Source organism: Sturnira hondurensis, unplaced genomic scaffold, assembly GCF_014824575.4.
Source record: "Sturnira hondurensis isolate 20B ecotype Veracruz unplaced genomic scaffold, ASM1482457v3 Scaffold0001547, whole genome shotgun sequence".
Classification (NCBI taxonomy): Eukaryota; Metazoa; Chordata; class Mammalia; order Chiroptera; family Phyllostomidae; genus Sturnira; species Sturnira hondurensis.
In genome coordinates, this window is record NW_028074178.1 from 128450 (window position 1) to 141600 (window position 13151).

Sequence of the window (13151 nt, forward strand, 5' to 3'; positions counted from 1 at the left end):
CTTGGTTTTAAAAACAAGAAACAAAAACAAAAAAACAACAAACTAACAGAGCTTATATATGAGTGATCTCTCCTCAGCTGAATTACTAAATTTTCTATACTTTGGGTCTCACAAAATTGGGGGCAGGTCCCCTCATTTTCCTTGTCTTCTGCAGATTTCCAGAATTTGACTCAATGTATCCGTGAATTCTGATCGGCTTCATTGTTCTTAGAAACACAGCGGTTTCTGATGAGAGACCGCAAAACCACCATTAAGCAGCACTTTTTGGACAGAGCTGCATCGGAGACAAATACAAACACGCAGGGTTTGGTTGGTTTTTTAAACAAAACCAGGCACAGGGTGGGTGTCCTCAGGAGACACCGACAGCGGTCCTGCTCGGAGGCACCTTGCCGAATGGTGACAGGCTGGGAGTGTGAAGACACAGAGGCGTCTGTCCGATGTGCGCTCTCCCGGGTCCCGGAACCACACCGAGTGCCCATGGCTTTTGCCTCCTCCCTCTGCCCGGAAAAAGCAGCTCCTTACCGTTTATTTCCAGCATCAATTTTTCACTTACAGTTAACCAGGAGCTTCCGATTTCTATTGGACACGACTGACTTGCTCTGTTGTGGTCACTTACAATCATTTAAATAAGATCAGCCTTCATGTCACTATCGGGCAGCCTCACAGGTTAAGATGTGTTTAGCTCCCTTAATTGTGTTTTCCGTCTCTTAAACAACTTCTAGATCCATGATACAAATGAAATGGATTTTGGTTCTATGATGACTGAATTTTTTTTTTAATTGGCCTTTGGGATGGAAGTTGTTTAAAGGTCTGAAAACCTGCAGAGGTGCCCTTCCCTGGCCCATTTTTTCACACACCTGTGTGTTCCCCCGGCACAAACCCAGTTTCCTTCCCGATCCTATGTTACACACAGAAGAATTGGTGTGTTTTTACGGGTTCAGTGACGCTGCCCTTTTCCTAACCTCTCCCCGTTAATGAGACCGAATCAGCAATCCAGCCCTTTTGGTTGCGTAGCCCTTTGCGGACACGATTCCTCCCCAGGAGGCTGTGCAAAAAAAAACGTTGCCCAGCCTCCTGCGTGTTTGTACTTGGCTTTCCGTCCGGAGCATAAATACCTCGGCGGTGGCGGTGCACTCTTCTCGCCACCGCAGTTCAGTGACGCCGGAGCCACAGTTGTAAACATGACTCAGGAGCTGCCTGCTGTTCAATCTTCTGACTCTGAAATCAGGTGTGCAGAGGGGCCAAAGGTTACAGGTCAATGAGCTAAAGAGAAACTGATGCCCATGATTATTCAGACAATTCAGACTTACTGAGAACATTCCTCTGGGAGCTTCAGACCCACTGCTTCCCACCCGCCCCTTTTAAAGCCCGTTCACGAGGTAGAAATTTCTCTGGCCTCTTCCTGAATGCAGGCACAGCATTCAGTTTGCAGAGGTCCCAGGGTCAGCAAGACCGGGGCTCCGGTCACGGGGAAGACACAGGGTGAGTGGACGCAGTCTTTGTTCTTTCCGTGGCTGGTGGAAGGGGCCGTGGGTGGGAAGGAGCTGGGGTGGTGTGTGAGGGAGCTCCGAGGGAGGGACTACTGAGTCCTGCTGCTTGGTGAGTGAGTCATGGGCCTGAGGGCAGAGCCTGCTCCTGGGAGGGGCCCCGTCTGGCCCGCAGAGTCCTCCAGGAGCATCACTGAGCAGATAAATATTTTCCTGGCAGTCAGCTGAGCACTTCAGAGAATCAATTACTTCTGAATAATGTGGGTGGAGGTCCAGTAGGGTGGGAGTCGGGTCAGTTTTTTGTGCTGAGGTGGACCACAAACCAAGGGGTTCCCAAACCCCAGGGAGAAAGTTCAGACACTTCTAGAAAAGGTGGCCGAGGGAGAAGGACCCTGGGATGTGATTGGAGAGTCCCACAAGTCCAGCAGGAGAGACATTTGCCAACACAGAAACAGGTGGCCTCGGAGAGCAACGAAAAATGCAGGAGGCAAAGGAAGCCTAGCCCCTCGGATGGGACCCGTCCAGCTAGTTCTGGAGTGTTTTCTTGTTGAGAGCAGCTTGCCTTGTGGATGAGAAACTGACCCCCTATTGGAGGCGACAGACCCCTCCCTAAAGATGTTTGTGTCTAAACATCCTCACTTGTCACAGCGGAGCCTGGAGAGGGGAGATGGTTTGCCTGATGTCACGCAGGCAGTTGGTCATAAGCTCCAGGCCAGAACAGCCTGGCGTTCACCGCTAGGACTTTGGTGGGTGAGCTGCTGCGTTTGTTGTGTTCATCACAGAAAGGGGAAGGTGAGTTGCGGTAAATTGTGAAGACCGAGTCAACACAGCCGGGACGGGCAGACTGTTTTGGAGAGAGCAATAGGAGCAGACAAGGCTTGTGGAATTGTTAACAAGCAAGTTTTGGTGATAGAATTGAGCTTCTGCTGGCAACCAACTGGAAAAAAAGATAAGGTGTGGTGGGGCCTCAAAGAACTGGGAAGTCTAGAGATTCTGCGTGTGCGTGTGCATGTGCACGAAGAGGTGGCTGGTTAGCTTTCAGGGTGGACAGGAGTAGAGAATCAATACTAAGAAGATGGAACGCCTGCAGAGAGACTGGGCTTCCTCTTTGAACTAGGGCAATATAGGCAGGCGCAAGCAAAAGGGGGGAAAGAGGAACGAGGAATTATGCAGATGAAAATCAAGGAAACTGGAGGTTTAAATGCTTTTTAAACACTTTTGACAGTAGCCCTTTAAATTGGTGCTGGGGACAATTTCGAGTGCCCTGGGTAGGCAAATGTGCTCGATTTCACCACTTCCAATGATTACTTGTTATAGGAAGTAACAGAAAAGTCAAGCTAAACCAACAAGTGGGCTAAGGGGGGTGCCTGGGGTCAGTAAAGGCCTGTTGTGGCTGGGAGTTCGGAAGGTGCAGGCCACAGGGATGTACCAGCTGGGGGGTGGGGAGGGACACGTGGCCCAGGACCCAGCGGAGGGGACCGCAGGAGCAGCAACAAGGGGAAAGTGCACCAGAAAAGACGAGGAATCTCCTCCGTGAGTGGAAATTCCACTCCCAGATAATAAAATCGGGGCAGGAGGATGTACCTGAGGCAGCTAAGCTGCGAATGCAGGCGCAGAGGCCCTGGCCCAGCGGCCCAAGCCAACACTCTCGGCTCCCGTTCTGTAACTCGCCCGCCTTCTCTCCGCTCCATCCTCACCCTCGAGTTCTGCTGATTTCTTCATTGCTCCCCAGCTGGCCTCCCTCTGTTTCCCTTCCACTATTTTGGTTCCAGCCCCTCATTCCTGGGCACTGGAGACCACCCCCGGAGGCCTCCCCACTCCACTCTTTTCACCTGTCTTTCTGGAGGAGGGCGCTTTAAGGATCTCGAATTTGAATGTCTCCACCCCTCTCAGCTACCAGGTAGCCCACAGGTGGCAAACACAAGGCTCACAGGCCAAGTTTGGCCCTCCAACTTGTTTTCTCCAGCCTGGTACCTTGTTTCTACCTGGTAGCAGGGCCGAGCTCTCGCTTAACTGTTAAGGAGTAATACATTGAGAGAGTCCTAAAATTACATTCGGCCCTTTGAAGGCAACCTGGAGGCTGATGTGGCCCCTGGTGAAAATGAGGTTGACACCCCTGAGTAGGACTGGTCACAGCTGGACCCCATCTGGCCCTCCAGCCCCTCCACCTGCCTCATTTCCCATTATCCCGCCCCCCTCACTTCCCTCTGGGCCTGTTCTTTTCAGACATGCCAATTCCCTTTCCAGCTCAGGAACACTCGGCTCCCTTCACCAACGTTGTCTTCTCCCCCTCCGGTCTCACAACAATGCCCTGATTTCTTTTCAGTCAAACAAAACAGTACTGTTACTTAAACACAGACCTAGGGTGTCTGGAGGGTTCTAAATCTAATTTAGATTATACCTGTGGTTTCACTGCACTCACGCCCACCTTCTGACCTTCCTTATCATCCCCCCCTCGGGAACCAGCCAAATACACTGCTTCTTGAAGTTGGCGCCTTCTGACCAATATCCATTCCTTTTGCAACATTGGGTGAACATGGAAGCCTCTCCGACTCCCGTGAGTACTACCGTCTAGGGCTGCCGTGAAGTGAAATGACCTATTTGAGAGCTACGTACGTACACAGTAAATGCTAACTAAGGGATTATCATCATCATTAATATTTTATCCCAGGACCAGGTTCCGGGTTAAACTGTTTGAGACACACAAAACTGACGGCCCTAGACAACCATTCATCTGTGAAGGCTCTTCCAGTGTCTTAAATAATCTAGTGGAAATCAGGAAGCAAGAGTCCTTGAGCGGCGTTCGGCGACGTGGAAAATAAGCTCGCAAGACTTCTGTCTTGATTTGATAAAGCTGTTCTTAGGAACTCATTTAAAGCTCCCGTGTCCTCCTCTGTAAATTGGGGCTACTATATTTAATTTGCATAACTACTTGTCCACCCTCCTTTCCAGACTCTATGGACCCCATTGGGCCTCCTTTCCCAACCCACAACCCTTCTGGCTCTTTCCTCCTGCACTCAGGTCCTCCCTCCTCGGGCTCAGGGCCCCCTCATCTCTGCCCTGTTCTCCTTTCCTTAGTTGGTGTTTTTGGGAGTCGCTTCTCCATGTCACATGCTCTGCCTGAGTAATGTGGGATGGTCTCTTGACCTCAACTAGCATTATCTATGCTGAAGAGACCCTACTCCCACATTTTTCTCTCTAGACATGTCCACAGAGATATAACCCCAAGAACCTCAGCCTCAACATACACAAAGTGGTCTCTTCCCCGATTTTGCTCCATCCCCCTATCTCCTTTCTCAATGCAATTACTTAGTTACTTCGTTATTCCAATCTCTTCCCTGTCTCTTCAATTAATTTCAACTGATTTTCTGTCCTACTGATTCTGACTCTTAAGGATTTCTCCCGTCTGCCCTCTTCTCTCTCCATCATCTCTGACTTATCAGTAGTTCTGTTTCCCGGCTTCCCCTCTCCAAGCCTCCGACCTTATTTCCCATTTGTCTTTCTGAAACACAAATTTGAACAAGTCACGCCCATTCTTTAAACCTGCCGGCACCTCTCCAATCTTCTCCCACAGTCCCCCACCCCCCATGGGTCTCTTCTCTACAGACCCAGCCACTCTGCACTCCTCAGTCCTCTCTCCAGTCTCCATGGCCTTGCATTCACTGAGACTCCTGCTGAAACACTCTTGCCTCCCTCTCTGGAGGTGAACTGTCTTGGACTCTGATGCCTTCTCAGGCCCCGGCAGACACCGCTGCCCCAGTGGGGGGACTTCATCACACTTGGCTCTCTGGCTGACCCTAGGCAGGCAGGGTAGTTGGTCCTTTGTGTGGCTCCTGAAAGCTGGAGGAAGCTTTATTTTCCTATGTTCACTGGTGCTGTAGGTGCCTGCTGATGGCCCCTGAATGCCCAAACTAGCATCTGACTATTTTTCTGAGGACTTGGTACTGCAACTCAAATGAGAGGCTATTTTTGAAAGAACAGTGTAAACTAACCCGCAAATGGAAGAACCATAAATCTCCCAGACCATCCCCCTGGACTGAATTAACCCCGTGTGTGGGTGAAAGAAGATGTTTTACTTCCCAGGAGGTCAGATTCACTCTCATTCACAAAGACCAGTCAAGACTCGGAGTGGAATCCTCAAAAGCCAAATTACCCTTTGCAGCCTGTGTTCCTGTGCTCCGTTTATGCAAATGATGTTAAAATAGACATTTAAAAATAAATTCTAATGGGCTCCCCAGGAATAGATAAGTAAGTAAAATTTAAAAAAAACGTAGCTCACAGGAACAGAAAATATATTAGGAGTGCAACAGGTTTTAGAGCATTTTGCAGACAAGCGTGGGGCCCAAATGGCCGGTTCTGATGGCAGGAGGGAGCGGGGTTCTCCGTGAACCCCGTCACACTGGGATCCCACGGCTGCTCAGGAGGCCCCCTGCAGGAAGCTGAGCCCAGATGCAGAGGCCGGCTCTGGACCACCTCTGTCCGAGTGGAGAAGCTGCTGCAAGCGTCCCCAGGAAAACGCTACGACCAGGGTTGCCGGAGTGAGCATGCGCAAAAGTACAGGCCACGCAGGTGGAGTCCGAGCATCCGTAGCCTCAAAAACTGCCCTCCAAATCACTTCAATATCTTTGAATCTGATGTTAGTGGCTAGCGCTAGGGCTTTTGGAAGAATTAGCATGCACTATTCTTACTGTAAACCAGAGATTTGCCACCTGTGTGCCACAATAGTCTTTAAATCATATGCAGTACCTGACTAGTTAGGGGCACTGACCTCTTTTTTCTTAGATTGTAAAAAAATAGATACCTATTTTTTGTCAAGTAGGGAAAAAACTGGTGTGCGGCAGAATTTTAGTAATTTGCTTATGTGCGCTGCGCCCTGAGATGAAAAAGGTTGAAAAATCGCTGTCAACCACCAGAATATTTCAAGGCCGCGGTGAAACTGGCGGTAGATCGCCATCTAGTGGACAGATTGTGATACTGAAAGCTTGAACTAGAGGGGAGACATTTTTCCTGGAATCAGAGAAGGGTCCATCGCAAAGCCCTGAGGTTGCACCAGTGAGAGGGCGATGCCAGAGACAGGATGCGTATTTTCCCATACGCATAACCGTTGGGGGTGCAGGGCGGTACCCGGTCAGTGCACAGGGGGCTCTGTGGGACTGTGGGATGTGCGGTACTAAGTGTATAGAGCGCATCCTCTTCTGGGTGTGCCTACTACTCTTCCTACGCCAGCCCCCCAGATAAAGCTTTGGGAATATAACTTGTGGTTCATGACACTGGAGACTTACCCTAAAATATCCTTGGGCTTCTCTTGTAATCCTGTAACTGATAGGGCCCGAATTCCAGAGAGAGGCCGGGCCCAGCCTCACCCAGGTTCCCTTCGGGTTGGGACGTGGAACATAACTTGACAGCAGGACTGGAGACAAGGCCCCAAGTGCCCAGTGTGTCCTCCAGCGGGAGAAATGGGTTGGGAGGATGCCAGGCTCCACCGGGCTGTGCCCAGTGGCAACCCCACCTGGGATGCCAGGACCGAAGCCGACACCTCGTGGGCTGCGTGGAAGGCAGTGAGGGAAGGGGGCTCCCCCTTCGTGTGAGTGGGCAGACGCACAGTTACAGAGAGAAGCTCGACAGACAGCCGACCAGTTTACTGCTGGCAATGAGCACTCCGGCTCATTCGTCTAGCACGGAAAGCAAACAACATGAACGGCACGGGCTTCAGAACGGATAAGACCCCCCACTTCCTTCAGGACCACCCACCAGACAGAGGCATGGAGAAGAGGGAGGGCCAGCCCCTCACTTCGCCCCCAGAGGAGGAGCGGCCGACTGCCACTGCAGGCCACAGGCACAGCCCCGTCTTCCCTAAGATGTCACCCGCTGTCTCCCTGGGGGCGCCCCAACCCTCTCCCTTGGAGCAGCCTCCCTCTGGTGTGGCCCCAGGACTAGGGGCCCTGGCTGTCCTTGTCCTCCTCTCGGCCCTCCTCGGGGGCTGGGGGCTGCTCCACAGCAGCGGGGGGCGGGGGAGGCTCCTCCGGGCCCCTACTTAGGGAGGGTCCAGCTCCAGGTCTGGCCCCTGCAGGCAACTGGCTGGGCCCCGGAGAGGGCTGCCGGGTTGCAGCCTGAGCACAGGGAGCCAGGAACAGGTCGGGAAAGTAGCTGTCCCCTCCTGGGGGCTGCCCCAGGGTTTGTGGCCAGAAGGGTCCGGGGAAGGGCAGTTCCGGCAAGCAAGGGTCGCTCCAGGGGATGGTACCTGCAGGGTCAGAGGACACAGGAAAGATCAGAGCAGACTTAGGGCATCAGCCAGAGTTCAGCACACTCCGTGACAGAGTCTGCCTCCCAGAAACACGGGGCAGGACCGGGCGAGTCTAGGTGACCTGCTGGCACCAAAGCTGCCCTCGGGACCAGGTGTGCCCCCTCACTCGAGGTCCTGGGGTCTGGTTACAGTGACACAAAGCAGACCAGGGCTCAGGTCAGGGCCCCCCCCAGCAGGCAGCAAGAAGACCAACTGGACGTGCCTTCCCCCCCCCCCTTCTACTAGAAGTTAGCTGTCATAGGACGTGGCGCCTCAGACCTCTCCCATCAGCCACCATCTACTCTGCCAGCCCCGCCACTCCTGCCGTTCCCAATCTTCCCCCGAGTGCTCCCACGGTTCGGGGACAGGGTCCCAATCTCCAAGTCCTGGGCACTGAGACTCAGGAGAGTTGGAATCTGCCGAGCTGGCCCGCAAACTCGGTTTGCCCGCCTCTGCAGCTCTCTTGCTGACTCTCGTTCTGCTCCAGAGGGCCCTGGCTGGCCCTTCTCTGATGAAGCTCTCTGTCCCTTCTCATCTTCCTCAGTCACCAAGGGCACCTTGGCTTCTAGCCCCAACTCACCCAGGTTCCCGGCAGGTGGCTGCAGCAGGACCTGCCCTCCAGGGGGCGCTGGGAAGTAGCCCTGCGAGGCACCCCCACTGGGCCCATAAGGCAGTGGGAAGAAAGGGTCCTCCAGAAGAGGTGGCGTCAGCGAGCTGGGCGAGGGGAAGGCGAAGGGGTGCAGGTATGGAAGCTGGGTGGGTGGAGTTTGGAAGAGCTGGCTCGGTGGCGCCTGAGAGACCTGGGACAGCCCCTGAGGGTAGTCCTGGGGCTCCAGCTCTTCCAGGTATGAGCAGGTGGGGGGCGGTGTGACACTGTGGGGACAGGGGAGCATTCTGTGAGGGCGGGGGGGGGACTCCTCATTCCTACTACACAGTAGGCAAGTACCTTCCCCCACCTCCATAACCCCAGACTTGCCACCCCCCACCTTCCTGCTCCCAGATTCTCGTAACCCTCTCCAGGCATCCTCCTCCTTGCTCCCCTCTGGGAACCCTTGGCCCTCCCCAAGATTGCTCCAGAGGTGGCCCCCATTAGGCTCCTCACCTTGTCCCCCAGGACCCACAGAAGCCATCCTTGTGGCTGCCGTCACTGCCAAGAGCATCCGTCAGCAGGGGCATCAGCTGAGGGGCGGGCCCGGGGCCAAAGGGGTAGGGAAGGCTGGCTCTCTGAACGGGTGGGGGGCTGAAGAGGGGTGGGGTGACTGCCACCCTCTGAGCACCCTCAGTCTGTGGGGGTGGGGCCAGAGTCTGGTCTGACGTCAGCAGCATGGGGGGATCTAGGAACAGAGGGGCGAGGGGCGAGGGGCTGTGAGGAAATGGGGGAGGCAGGTGTGGGGCTGCTGGGTGGTGGGTGTGGGAGACCCCCAGGCCCCCTGCACAGGCCCGCTGGCCCACACCCTCTGTCTTCACTGTCTTCCTAACAGTGAAAACTGTTTTTCTCACTCGTCCCCCCCCCCCGCCCATGACCCTTAAAAGGTGGTCTCACCTCGGAGAGTGTCCAGAGGGGGCTCCTGAGGGAAGGTGCCCAGCTGCGGGTCCATGGGCACAGCGGGTGGCAGCTCAGTGCTGGCGCTGGGGGCAGACGGGATGAAGGTTGTGGTGTGAGTGGTCCCTGGTGTCCTCGGGACCTCGGGACAGGAGAAGGGGCACCAGCGCCCCAAGCTCTGCCTCCCTCCGAGGCACCAAAATGGTCCTCAGTCCATGCAGCCCACCCCACCCTCTAAATATGACCCAGCAGCCCCAGCCTCATGCCTGGCCTTCTCGACCCTGGGGTCCGGGCTTGGACTCCTTTCCCACCTCAGGGGTGACCCAGGAAGACCAGCAACTCTCACCTGCACTGACTGCCGGAGATGGGGCCGGAGATGGGGGCGGGGACGGGGGTGGGGGCAGGGACTGCAGCAGTGCCCTTGCTCTCCTTCCCGTTCAGTTTCTCCACTTTCCGCCACTTGGCCCTGCGATTCTGGAACCACACCTGTAGGGGGAGACACCTGAAGGGCTCAAGAAGCGGGCAGAGGCTGAGGCAGGTCCTGCCAGTCCCATGATGAGCTACACCCACCCCTTTGCTGCAGGTAGATGCCCGCCTCTTGTGGACTGGTTTTAGAAAAGGTTCCTGGAGGTAGCCCCAGACTTACTGTCCTCTCCTAGCCTCCTGAGGCCGGAGCCATGTGAAAACTGGCAGGAACACAGCCCTCATGAAATCTCACTTCACCCCAAGTCAGGAGGTGCTGGGCACACGCCCTGCTCTTGCAAGGCCCAGGTGGCAGATTCCCCTTCACCAGCCCCCCTCCACCGCCACTGGCCGGCCCCCCTTTACCATGATGCGCTGGGGGGTGACCCCCACGGCCTGGGCAATCTCCCGGCGCTTATCACTGTCCGGATAGTGGTCTGCTTGGAATAACCTTTCCAGCTCCTCCAGCTGGTCTGGAAGAAGGAGGAACTCACGTGAGGACGGACACCAGGAGGGGTGGCAGGAAAGGAGAAAGACAGATGCCTTCCAGACGAGGGGACAGTCCCCAGCCCAGGTGCCGTCCCAGGGCCTTGCAACTAAGTTTCCCACCGGGTGGGGGCCTTCTCTCTCTCAGGCTATGTGGGTGGGAACCTGCTGGTGTTTCCCGACCATTCTGACCTGCTTCCAATTGCACTCTGTGACGAGACAGCCCAGCCTTCTCCAGGGAGAGGCCGTGGCCCTGCCCCAGGTCAAGGGAGGATGGGGACAAGGTGGTGCACAGTCTCTGGGGGCCACGCTCTCTATTGAGTGTACCTTTCCCAGAGAGGGCACCAGATCTCAGGCTTCCTCTCACCTTCCAGGACTTACCTGAGCGGTACAGGGTTCGAGTCTTTTTCCGAGCTTGGCAGGTCACTTCTGGGGGCCTCTTCGGGTCCGTGTTTTGGCTGTTCTGGGCCAATGTGCTGAGGAGGTTGGCCAGGTGGCAGGACCCCCGGCCTGACCCACAAGCGTTGTGTGAGGTCTGGGCCGAGGCGGGTGACGGTGAGGCTGGATGGCCGTCAGTCGATGACTTCTGCTTCCCAGAGCCTGGAGAGGGAGGCCTCTTCCCGGCCTTGACCTCTCTGCTAGGGAGGGGGCACCCTTCTCCCTGAGGTTGGGCCTTCTGTCTCTGGACAGCCTCGGACCCCCCAGCAGCATCCGCCCCGCTCATTGCTCCAGGGTCCTCTGAGGGTGGCTTCTCCCCGGAGGCAGCACAGGAGGCTGGCAGCTCCCCGCTCGGGACACCCTGAGTGTGGGGCGCTGAGCTCAGCAACGGCGGCAGCAGCAGCGGGCTTTCCTTCTCCGGCCCAACAGCCAGGGGCTTGCCTCCACCTTCCGGGCCTGTGGGGAGCCAGCACCCACTGACCTTAGCACCGAGGAGACGGAAGAGTCTGGACAAAGCGGGGTTGGCTGTTTCCCACCTAAGCTTTGAGTTGTCCACATACAGAATGGGTAACAACTCCAGACGTCCCCTCCGAGCTTGGCATTGTGAGGATCATGCTGGCTAACCCCACTGCTTTGGAAAATGGTAGCAAATCTGTGCGGCTCTCCGGGGGCTTTGTCTCATGCACATGGATGGTAGAAGGGGGGATGCTAACGGGGGCGGGACTTCCTGTGAGTTCCCCGCTAGTTGCCCCAAACCCTGAACTGTGAGTTTGGACAGGCATCCATTCAGGCACCTCTAAGGGACACGTGTTGGGGGTGGGGTGGGCTGGGAACAGAGAGGTTGAGATTCTGCTTCTAAGACGGGATTTTGTTTCTACTGCAGATACAGGCGTTATGGCCTAGAGTAGGGCCTGGAGGAGTTGCATGGCCTCTGAAAGCCCAGGCAGGGGCAGCCCAGGTCCTCACAGCAGCAACCCCCTCTCCCCGCCCCTCCCATGTAGCTCACTCTGCCCTTGCCAGCGCCCGGCATGGCCACAGGCAGCACCTTCTGCCCGGGAGGGGCCTCAGGCCCAGACCACCCCTCACACAAGGAAGGGAGGATGAGTCAGCTGACACAGGAAGTCTCTCTTACCCTCCCAGCGTCTCAGTCTGTCTTTGAGCTAGAACTGTTTCATCAGGTGCTTACCACATGCCAGCCACCTCCCCCCTCACTCAGAACCCCCAAATCCACAGCTCAAGAGGCTGCTTCATCATTTCCAAATAAATAGTACGATTGTTATTTTAATGAAATCGCATGAGATGTAACAGGAATGGCTTCCTCCCAGCGGGGTGTAGTAAGATGGCCATCACCGGCTCAGGTCAAGATATTTCCTTGGGGGCAAACAGGACCTGAGGCCCGGGAAGGGGGAACAGGCCTCTGGGGGTGGGGGTAAGGTGGAGCAGACTGGTCGTACAGCGTTTAGGAGAGCTGGTAGCTTAGCAAACCTGGTACACAGTAGGTGCTCAGTAAATGCGACGCTATCACAGAATCTAGACTAGAAGAACCCTGGGACTCCAGCCCAGACGGGGACTCGATGGAGGTGGGTGCGACATGCAGAGAGGCCTTCCCGCACCCCAGCCCAGTCCCTGGGCCCACCCAAGCCCTAGCGCCTCCTAGGGCAGGCCGCGTGTCCAGTGCCTCCCAGCCTGCCCCGCACCCCGAGCTCACCCCGCGGTTTCTGGCAGGGCTTCTGGGTGGGCTCCATGGCCTGGACTCCGCGGCAAGACCGGCGGGCTGCACAGGCGCGGCCTAATGAAGCTTCCCGGGACGGACAGGTGTGCGGAGCCCGCACGGGCGCCGGGGGGAGCCCGAGCCTGCGCCCCTCGGCCTGCCGCCTGGAAAGGCCGACTTGGGATCGTGGCTCGTGGGTCAGTCAGCTGCAGGGCTGGGAGGGCCTGCTGGGGGCGAGGGGGTGGTTCAGTCCCGGGCAGGCCCGCCCCCGCTGCGCAGCCGGGAGCCCAGGTGCGGGGTTCCTGCAGGCCACCCCTCCCTCGTGGACTTAAACCTCCACGCGGGGGCAGGGGCGCAGACCGACTGGGGCTGTCTGTCAGGGTCTGCGAGGCTCGCCCTCCGACTGCTAGGGACCGGCCTGGAATGGAACTACCAACGCCCTGGGAGGGACTTGGTAACGGACTTGGTCGTCGCTTGGGGCTCAGACACAGAGAAGCCTTTCCTGTGAACTGCGGGAGGCGACTTTTGGAACCACTTAGCTGGGGAGAGCCCCACACGTTGGGTGGTCTGTCTCCAGTGTCTCCAAGACCCTCGGCGCAGGTAGCTGACCTCGCGTGATGAAGAACAAGCTAGGAGGATCCACATTGCAAGGTCAGCTGGGCGCCCGCCAGCCCGCCGTGGCCGTGTGGACGCCTGGGACGGGGTGCGGTGGGGGGTGGGGGGGGCACAGGTAAACCCGAA

The 13151-nt window shown here is 56.4% G+C and overlaps 1 protein-coding gene across 1 annotated transcript; it reads right to left on the reverse strand.

Moving 5' to 3' along the window:
* Nucleotides 1-7335: 7335 nt before the first annotated feature.
* NOBOX (NOBOX oogenesis homeobox) lies at nt 7336-12444 on the reverse strand. Its single transcript, XM_037030315.1, has 8 exons — nt 12408-12444; nt 10643-11155; nt 10104-10248; nt 9660-9854; nt 9314-9399; nt 8873-9104; nt 8351-8643; nt 7336-7728 (listed from the first exon to the last, which is right to left on the reverse strand). The coding sequence occupies exons 1-8, from the start codon at nt 12442-12444 to the stop codon at nt 7421-7423; spliced, it is 1809 nt and encodes a 602-aa protein (XP_036886210.1). The 3' UTR covers nt 7336-7420.
* Between the last annotated feature and the right edge of the window lie 707 nt (nt 12445-13151).

Excerpts from the sequence above, each read along its gene's own strand:
- NOBOX (XM_037030315.1), bottom strand. The coding sequence starts at position 12,444 with ATGGAGCCCACCCAGAAGCCCTGCCAGAAACCGCGGG. Across the intron at positions 9,105-9,313 it reads CCCTCTGGACACTCTCCGAG|ATCCCCCCATGCTGCTGACG; the intron begins GTGAGACCACCT and ends CTCTGTTCCTAG. Across the intron at positions 8,644-8,872 it reads TGTGGGTCCTGGGGGACAAG|TGTCACACCGCCCCCCACCT; the intron begins GTGAGGAGCCTA and ends CTGTCCCCACAG.